This window comes from Mizuhopecten yessoensis, unplaced genomic scaffold, assembly GCF_002113885.1.
Source record: "Mizuhopecten yessoensis strain PY_sf001 unplaced genomic scaffold, ASM211388v2 scaffold11047, whole genome shotgun sequence".
NCBI lineage: Eukaryota > Metazoa > Mollusca > Bivalvia > Pectinida > Pectinidae > Mizuhopecten > Mizuhopecten yessoensis.
Genome location: NW_018408852.1, coordinates 665751 through 676371, shown reverse-complemented (window position 1 = coordinate 676371; position 10621 = coordinate 665751). Strand labels below are relative to the sequence as shown.

Here is a 10621-nt window from a genome sequence, read left to right as displayed (position 1 = left end):
TGTTACCGTACACAGCCGAACCCAAACCCCCTGTTACCATACCCCCATACTCCCAACCCCCATCCCCTGTTACCGTACACACCCCACCTAAACCCCCTGTTGCTATACACACCCCACCCCGGAGTTACATATCATTCCGACGTTAAAATGAATACTGATGCTAAATACATATATGTATATTGCAACACTCTGATCGATTGTATAACTCTATCTTCTATAATGTGAGCTATTATAATATTGTAGCCAAGAGCAACGAGAAATGAATTGATGGCAATTAATGAAGAATTATTTTCCAAACTAGCTATAAAACTCCCACAATGGCCGTCACCAACTGTGAATACCGATTCTGATGCTCATAGGAACGATCGAAATGTTAAACGCAGCGATTTTAGACAGTTTTTGTTCACTGGGTACAACATTGTATTTGTCTTACAAGTTTAAATAAGGTATTCATTTAATACGAAAATTAACTTCAGCTTATGTATAGTATTTTTCATCAATTAGTTGCATTTTAGACTCAGAAGACAACGAACGGCGTCCCTGCCCCGGCGGTTGAGTTTGAACAGACTACAGGATTTGTTTACCATCTTCAGACGTCTGTACGGACCACGTACAATACATACAATAATGGCATATGGACTTGCGTTAACGTCATACTGCTGGTGTTATACTTCATCTATTTCGGATTCGCCATGGCACACGAGAAGTTCGGGGACGAGGGTTCGATTCGACTGCTTGTTTGTACGATTCTATTTGTGATCGGGCTGTGCTTGCATTTCTTGTTCAAACACTACGGTAACACAATGAGGATGCCGAAAATTAATATGGACCCGGACCGCAAAGAGAAGATTCTCAAAATGTACGTACAAATTCTCCATCGAAAACGTAGTTGTTAGTTATATAACAAGAACAGCCAACACCTTTTTTAAAACGATAATTCGTTGCAACACCTTTCTAAAAACGATAAGTCATGCAATACGACATTCCCAGCTTAAACAGGAAGTTTATAAGTCCCTACGGACATAAATCGTCAATCGTTTGTGGTGACTATAAATAGCGCCCTGTGCTAATTAGATAATAGAGAACAACGTTTTGGTAAAGTGCGTTAATAGTTCAGACTAAGCAATGTCCGCTTAAAGCAAGCGATATCTGACAATACCGAAAACTATTTAGCTGTTATGTTGTTTAACAGTTCAGAACTGTTTAGTTTCCTGCTCTTAACTTCTCAAGAACAAATCTTGAAACTGGTTGCACGTTGTCACGTGATCCTTCCGGTCATATGTCAACGAACTACATGTAACAGAGACGCATATACAATGTAGTATGTACATGTAATAAAAATACATGCACACTTGCTTGTAGGTTGAAAACTTCCGGAAGTTATGACAAGTCGAAATATGTACATGTATACATACTATGGATTTTTTTATTTCTGTAAACATTGTCGTTTCTTAATTATGTTTCAGAGGTTACATCGCCATTGTCGCAGCAATTGTTATCTTTATCATCGTCTACATAATTGCTGTAGTTGCAATTAACAGCCCCGACAATCTCATCAGTTTGACAGGCCTCGTCTTCTTTGTGTTCGCTTTCTTCATCTGCTCTCGAAATCCAGCCCAGGTAAATATCATTGATATAATTTGAAAATTAAACACATGTACTCTTACATAATCAGTAATAACGCATGACTACCGGACTGGAAACTGATTTTTATTGACGCTTAGGTACTTACAAATAAAGGATCGCTTATGGTTATGCAAATAACAGGTACAGATACACAGGTTTTATTCTGACTATAGGAATGTTTACATTTCCTCTGCTATCAGCTCTGTTATATAAATAAAGGTTGTTTGATATTATTGGTAATGGTAATAACATGATTTATGATATGTTCAGAGCATATGTCACTTTAGAAATCCCCCACATATAAATATCATCATATGTGTAAATCAAGGCCAGGAAAATATCATCACTTTGATACATAAATCCACCAGCACAGGTAAGTCATACAAATTTAATATGCAAAACACAAGTAAACATTATTGATTCGACTTAGAAATCCATCACGACATCAAATTCGTCGCCAATAAAATTAAAATAGTAGTCATCTTTTCATTTTCATTGAAAATATTACAGGAAATAGTAAAATGTTGCCGAAAGTCTAGCGGTAGTACGCCGGGCTCGTGACCAAAGGGTTGCGGGTTCGAGTCACGTCACAGCAATGTGTTGTATCTTTGAGCAAGATACTTTACTCTGCTTGTTCGAGTCTACGCAGCTGTAAATATGTACGTGGTTGGGCAGCGCTAGAATTGTTGAATGCTAGCTGTGAGCGTCGAAATGGCAGCACCGGCTGTATGGCCCAAAGGGAGTTGAGAAAAATATTGACTGGTTGCAAAGGCCCTATGACCACGGATAATAATTTGTGAACCGCTTTGAGACGACCTACGAACTAGGTTGTGATAAAGCGGTATATTGGAACCTCGAATCATTATTATTTAATATTATTAAATATCATAGCGTTGACTTAAGACCGAACTTTTTGCTCGTCGTAACAAGCAACTGATTTGAATATAAAGCATATTTTCGTCTATTTTCTAGGGCCGTGTTACTTTTTCCAGTGCTATTTTTACACAAATCTATATTTTTGCCTATTTGCTGTCCTTCTTTTCTTGAACATCAAAGCTACAATACATGTACAAATCATATTGTCATAGTTTCACATATACATAAAACAATACTGATATTTTGAAAGACATGTTTAAAATATCTTCCTCAAGGTTTTAATATACAGTATGATGTATCGACATCCGGACATATTTGGCCCTGGAGATATTTTATAATATACTGACATTCAGTGATCAGTCTACAATTAGTTTTTTGGGGTATTTTTCCACTGTATGGTTCAAAGATATGGGTCCTACCGAGTTAAATTTTAGTATTTTCATAACTCTATCGGTCAAATCGAAATTCTATGTATTTATCACTGGACATTCCTATAATGCATATGTTAGACAAATAAACCAGTTTTATTTAAGGTATTGTCTTACATAATTCAGATATATATGTGTATACTTTTAAAATAAGCTTCGAGCTCGTATCGCGCGCGGTTGCCAAGTGGTTAACTGACATTCTGCTACCACTAGCGACGTTTAGCTGTAGGCTTTCTTCATTCATCAGAACTTGAGGCAAAACCTGTTTATTTCAATGAAGATACCTTTTTATCCATGATTCATTAATCAATATATCTCGTAAACCTAAATATATGCTGGACAATTTAGAAGAAAATACACATCACCTTCAACATCATATTGTTGTTACAATATTTACATTTTCATTTAACACTGGAGAATTGATCTAACCTATCGTATGCATGTACGTCATATGAAATCAAAGCTAAGTGTGGTATGCTTTATCTACAGATTAAATGGCGTCCGGTGTTTTGGGGACTTGTTATCCAGTTCTTCTTTGCTCTTCTGATTCTGCGCTGGCCCTTCGGGTACCAGGCTTTTCTGTGGCTCGGGGATCGCGTATCCGAATTTCTGGCCTACTCCGACAAGGGCGCCATCTTTGTGTTCGGGGACAAATACACAGATCATTTCTTCGCCTTTAAGGTAAGTCGATGAGTTAAGACCACACAAATGTATCTCAAATATCTATTTCACAAATAAAATTATGATTGTTTATTCTCAATTTAACAGGTTTAAAGCCCATTTTATACGTAATGGCCAATTTTAGTATTCACAAAACAGTATGTAATCACATTTGTACTCAAGATTTTGTTGCGATGATATATGTCTCGGTACATATTAAAGCTGTACACAGTCATTGAAATGCTATCCTACGCCAATAAACACTTTCTTTATACCAGGAAAATGAGTCTAGTTGATCGTCCAACCAACCGCAAGCTAAACTTCTTCATTGAAAATCACAATAAAATGCGCCGTAGAACTTAAAAGACATTTTTTTGGCCATACCGGTATCATCCATAACTACAAAATCCTCAACAAAGGATTACAATCATAAAATACGTCTTACGTACTATCTACCATAGGTTTTTTGAACGATCATGACACCTTTCCAAAATATAACCACGTTAATGTTTAATGATGGTAAGAATCATCGTATGTGTTATAAAATGAATGATATAGTGTACCCGAGTTTTATATGGTAGGAAAACGACCGTCGAATGTTCACTTAGCTAGACTTTGGCTCCAATGTGGCTTCCTAAACGCTGATGTTTTCAAAGTTAAGTGATTAAACTCGCCTTCTTGCGCATGATGACATGCCATTCCGTCTTCGAAATTCCTGGATGTATGCTCCCTTGCTTCTCTGCACGAAACGTTAGTGATCTTATAACCTTTTGCATTTCGAAAATGATAACAATCAAGACGTTCTCCATTTTTTTGTATGCGGTAAACTAACAGAACAACGATTACACATGTCTGAAATCTTTTCTTAATAATCACCTTTAGTTTTAGATACTTTTTTTTTATTAATAGGCAACAAACGTTTTTCGCTTATTGGAAAGGTAGGGGCAAACGCCTATGGAGATTTAACATTAGCGTCGGCCCCCGCTTTGAATTTTAAAACAAACAAAAATACATAAAGGTTTAGGTTTATCAAGCTTAAATCAGAAAGAGTTAGTTTCAGAGTTAATCTTATGACAAATAGAACCTCATTGACTTGTGTTACAAATGTATGAAAGGATGTCCACTATGGTTATCAGTGGTAATAATGAATAATCAGATATGCAACTATTGTTCATTTGTATATATTTACATTTGTGCTGCAACCTACTATATGAACATGACCAGCAGAAATGCATTTCATTCGAGTATGAATTGTAGTTCTTTTGTAACATTATCACACACCCAAAAGGGCCTCAGATTAAGTAGAAAACAATGGTACCACGTAGTCCTGAATAGAAACCGTTACTTTCAGAATGGGAAGAAAATTATTATTATTATTCAATCTGTTTTGGTCTTGAAATCCACTACTAGCATACAATGTATGTCTTCCACATAAATAAAGCTATTTTATCCCGTGTTTCACTATATGTTTCACTGTAAAAGATTAGGGTACGTATTCATTAAACCGTTCTCATACTCATGCATGGATTATGTGCTCAAACCAGCTTTCATGTACATGTAGATTACTTAAGTCATGTCAAACGATCTATGCGTCGAATGTTAACTTCGAAAACAGTATTCTTCTATCAGTCTCTTCAATTGACTTTTCACAAACATTGAACAAAAATCTTTGTTTTCAATCAACTTATAACCGGAACGAGAAATCAGGTTTGAACGCAAAATCCATGCTTGAGCACGAGAACAATTTCATGAAAACGGGTCTAGGATGTTATTGCTCAACCAAAATAAGTATATTCTTCGGGAATTGTTCTATCGATTTTAAGAGGCACGGTAGTCTAGTGGTAGGACGCCAGGATCGTGACCGAAGGGTTGCGGGTTCGAGTCACGTCACATCACTGTGTTGTATCTTTGAGCAAGATACTTTAATCCGGTTGTTCCAGTCTACTCAGCTGTAAATGAGTACGTGGTTGTGCATTGCTAGAATTGTAGAATGCTAGCTGTGAACGCCAAAATGGCAGCACCGACTGTATGCTCCCCATGAAGTTGGGAAAGATATTGGCCGGTTGCAAAGGCTATATATAACTATGGATAGTAATTTGTGAACCACTTTGAGACGACCTACGAACTAGGTTGTGATAAAGCGGTATATAAGAACCACGAATCATTATTATTATTTTGTTTATCGTCCCATTAGGTGCTGACTGTGATCGTGTTCTTCAGTACAGCTGTCTCTGTGCTTTATTACATTGGTGTGATGCAGTTTATTATCCGTTATCTGGCCCGTTTCATGTCTTCTGTCATGGGAACCTCTCCTACCGAGTCTCTGAATGCCGCTGGAAATATCTTCATCGGACAGGTAAGTCACAGATTACCAAACTGTAACATCTTCATAGGACAGGTAAGTCACAGATTACCAAACTGTATCATCTTCATCGGACAGGTAAGTCACAGATTACCAAACTGTAACGCCTTCATCGGACAGGTAAGTCACAGTTTACCAAACTGTAACATCGTCATCGGACAGGGAAGTCACAGATTAACAAACTGTAACATCTACATCGGACAGGTAAGTCACAGATTACCAAACTGTAACACCTTCATCGGACAGGTAAGTCACAGTTTACCAAACTGTAACATCTTCATCGGACAGGTAAGTCACAGATTACCAAACTGTAACATCTTCATCGGACAAGTTAGTCACAGATTACCAAACTGTAACATCTTTATCGGACAGGTAAGTCACAGATTACCAAACTGTAACATCTTCATCGGACAGGTTAGTCACAGATTACCAAACTGTTACATAGTCATCGGACAGGTAAGTCACAGATTACCAAACTGTAACATCTTCATCGGACAGGTAAGTCACAGATTACCAAACTGTAACATCTTCATCGGACAAGTTAGTCACAGATTACCAAACTGTAACATCGTCATCGGACAGGTAAGTCAGAGATTACCAAACTGTAACATCTTTATCGGACAGGTAAGTCACAGATTACGAAACTGTTACATCTTCATCGGACAGGTAAGTAACAGATTACCAAACTGTAACATCGTAATCTTACAGGTAAGTCACAGAGTACCAAACTGGAACATCTTCATCGGACAGGTAAGTCACATATTACCAAACGGTAACATCGTCATCCGACAGGTAAGTCACAGATTACCTAACTGTAACATCTACATCGAACAGGTAAGTCACAGATTACCAAAATGTTACATCTTCATCGGACAGGTAAGTAACAGATTACCAAACTGTAACATCGTCATTGGACAGGTAAGTCACAGATTACCAATCTGTAACATCTTCATCGGACAGGTACGTCACAGATTACCAAACTGTAACATCGTCATCAGACAGGTAAGTAACAGATTACCAAACTGTAACATCTACATCGGCCAGGTAAGTCACAGATTACCAAAAAGTTACATCGTCATCGGACAGGTAACATTTTGGTAATCTGTGACTTACCTGTTTGATGAAGATGTTACAGTTTGGTAATCTATGACTTACCTGTCCGATGACGATCTTACAGTTTGGTAATCTGTGACTTACCGGTCCGATGAAGATGTTACAGTTTGGTAATCCGTGACTTACCTGTCCGATGAAAATGTTACAGTTTGGTAATCTGTGACTTCCCTGTCCGATGTAGATGTTACAGTTTGTTAATCTGTGACTTACCTGTCCGATGCTGTAACATCTTCATCAAACAGGTAAGTCACAGATTACCAAACTTTAACATCTTCATTGGACAGGTAAGTCACAGATTACCCAACTGTAACATCTTCATCGGACAGGTAAGTCACAGATTACCAAACTGTTACATCTTCATCGGACAGGTAAGTCACAGATTACCAAAATGTTACATCGTCATCGGACAGGTAAGTCACAGATTACCAAACTTTAACATCTTCATTGGACAGGTAAGTCACAGATTACCAAACTGTAACATCGGTTTCGGACAGGTAAGTCACAGATTACCAAACTTTAGCATCTTCATCGGACAGGTAAGTCACAGATTACCAAACTGTAACATCTTCATCGGAAAGGTAAGTCACAAATTACCACACTGTAACATCGTCATTGGCTTCATCGGACAGGTAAGTCACAGATTACCAATCTGTAACATCGTCATCGGACAGGTAAGTCACAGATTACCAAACTGAAACATCGTCATCGGACAGGTAAGTCACAAATTACCAAACTGTAACATCGTCATTGGACAGGTAAGTCACAGATTACCAAACTGTAACATCGTCATCCGACAGGTAAGGTACAATGTACCAAACTGTGTTTCAGTTTGGTAGCAAAAGAGATTGACATGATATTGTGCCGCCGAACTGTTTTTATAAGACACCAGATTTAATTCTTTATCATCGAATTGAGCCGTTGTATTATATGCTAAGAGCTTTAAAACAAGTTCAGTGTATGCGTTTTAAATTATTCAATTAGGGTGTTTTTAAATATGATTCTCCAAGAGGTTAAAATTTAGAATAACAGTATCATCTTTAATGGGGCCTGTTCAACCTGAACTGTGTTATATGATCATTTCTGCTGACTGATGTTATAACACGGTAAATGATTTTACTGTTTGGGAAAGCTTATATAACATTATTTTCACAATGGCAATGCTCTAAAATGTTTTCCGGTGTGATGCCGTATGAAATGATATATGTATTTGTAGAGCGAGGCACCTTTACTTATTCAACCATTCCTGAAGGATATGACAAATTCGGAGCTTCACGCTGTTCTGACAGGAGGGTTCGCCACTATAGCCGGAAGTGTCATGGCGGCGTACATAGCGATAGATGTAAGGGGCTTTTATTGTTGTGCATCCCAACTTTACAAATCATGGTCTTCATCATTGTCGTGAGCGTAATTTGATTAAATGCCTTTTTAATTTATTCGACAATGAATAATAATGCTGTAACAAAGTTTAAAATCTGCAAAGTGGAGGTGATAGCTACAGTGTGGTTTATTGGTAATTTGTATTTGACAAATATAGTGGGAAAGAAGATAACTATTTATGTTCGTATATTTCTTACAAACAGATATTTTTGTTTTAATTGTCGATCATCTCCTAAATATTTACAATTATTCGGCCTAAATAAATCATGATTTATCCAATGTATTATTTATTAATAATTAACTAATCGTTTGTAACATTTGAGGAAGGTTGAAAACCTCATTTCATTAAATGTCTTGTCTGTGATGGGGTCTGACTTCATCTGTTGGTCCTGTAATTCTTCTGTACGGTTATAAGTACTGTTGGTGTATGATTGACAGGTGCCCGCTAACCATCTCTTGTCCGCCTCTGTCATGTCCGCACCCGCCGCCCTGGCTATGTCCAAGCTGATATGTCCGGAGACTGAGGGAAGCAAGTCTGACCCCGAGAAGGTTTATAACATGGAGGCGAGGTATGTAGCTACAAACCCGTACACAAGGGCTTCATATGTATACCATTGATATAATGAAGTGCTAGAACTGCTTGAAAATTTCCTTATGAAGGTGCTAAAAGGTCATTTAATTCATGTTATTTTCTGGATTGTGCTGAAAACAAGTTTCATTTGTTTCTTAATGCGTATTTAAAGGGAACTTATTCTTATAGTCGACACAATGAGACCATCATAAGCATATTGATATTAAACTGGAAACTGTTCGTTCAATTTACGGAACTATACATATTTACATTAACAGCCCAGAAAGGAATGTTATCGAAGCTGCTTCAAATGGCGCCTCCCAGTCCATCAAGCTGATAGCAAACATTGCTGCGAACCTGATTGCCTTTATTGCTGTTTTGGAGTTTATCAACGCTACGCTTGATTGGTTCGGTTCACGTGTAGGACTGGAGGAACCTGACTATGAAAGATTGACATTTCAAGTAAGTTCGTCATAACATCCTCGTGTCATTACTAAAATGATTATTCAATGATGATGTAAGTAACTTATGTTAAGCGGGCCACGTAGAGGGAACCAAAATAGCAAGGATACTATTGCTTCTAGGTAGGTCTCTAACGGATTGCTGAGCACCAATGACATAGCCTTTATTGTTGACACATTACAAGTATCCCCGGAGATACAAGAGATACTGCTGCAGGTCACATCTGAACCCTACTACACTGTGTATCAACATTTATGTAAACAATCCTGTACAATGTTCAGATAGTAATTGATACAATTCGCACATATTTCGTTCTACCAAACCTGCAATCTTTCTATGTTGACAGCCTTGCCAATTTTTCAAATCAGTTTTAAGATTCATCTTTCAGAATAATAGTTGCGATAATTCGTTTTCTTATAATCTGTGGTTAGGACAAAAAGATGGCGTTAACCCTGTATGATGCAGTGTAATTCATTTTTGGCATACTGTATCTGTTACAAACTTTTCGAAGGTGCACTTACCTGTGTGTGCGTTACGTTCATCTGTATGTGTGTGATACGTTCATCTATCTGTGTGTGTTACGTTAATAACTTTATGTTACGTTCATCTGTGTGTGTGTTACGTTCATTTCTCTGTGTGTGTTACGTTCCTATTTGTATGTGGTAAGTTCATCTGTGTGCGTGTGTGTGTGTTACGTTCATCTATGTGTGTGTTACGTTCATCTCTGTGTGTGTTACGTTCATCTCTGTGTGTGTTACGTTCATCACTGTGTGTGTTACGTTCATCTGTGTGTGTTTCGTTCATCTGTGTGTGTTACGTTCATTTCTCTGTGTGTGTTACTTTCATATGTGTGTGTTACGTTCGTGTGTGTGTGTGTTACGTTCATCTGTGTGTGCGATACTTTCATATCTGTATGTGTGTTACGTTCATCTGTGTGTGTGTTACGTTCATCTCTGTGTGTGGGGGGGTTACGTTCATCTGTGTGTGGGTTACGTTCGTATCTGTGTGTGTTACGTTCATCTCTTTGTGTGTTACGTTCATATGTGTGTGTGTGCTACGTTCATCTATGTGTGTTACGTTCATCTCTGTGTGTGTTACGTTCATCTCTGTGTGTGTTACGTTCATCTCTGTGTGTGTTACGTTCAT

General features: G+C 37.8%; 1 protein-coding gene across 3 annotated transcripts in view; it reads left to right on the top strand.

Annotated features, from left to right (window-relative positions):
* LOC110465024 (solute carrier family 28 member 3-like) overlaps positions 1-10072 on the top strand; it is an 18223-nt gene extending 8151 nt beyond the window's left edge. For 2 of the 3 annotated variants that reach the window (XM_021520585.1, XM_021520586.1), the window contains exons 3-9: positions 516-859; positions 1467-1620; positions 3420-3611; positions 5785-5946; positions 8279-8404; positions 8881-9011; positions 9292-10072. In XM_021520585.1, coding sequence (XP_021376260.1) covers positions 516-859; positions 1467-1620; positions 3420-3611; positions 5785-5946; positions 8279-8404; positions 8881-9011; positions 9292-9490 — 1308 coding nt within the window. In that variant the 3' untranslated portion in view covers positions 9491-10072. The remainder of the gene's footprint in view (positions 1-515; positions 860-1466; positions 1621-3419; positions 3612-5784; positions 5947-8278; positions 8405-8880; positions 9012-9291) is intronic. The other variant, XM_021520584.1, reaches the window with a different exon arrangement.
* Positions 10073-10621: the final 549 nt, after the last annotated feature.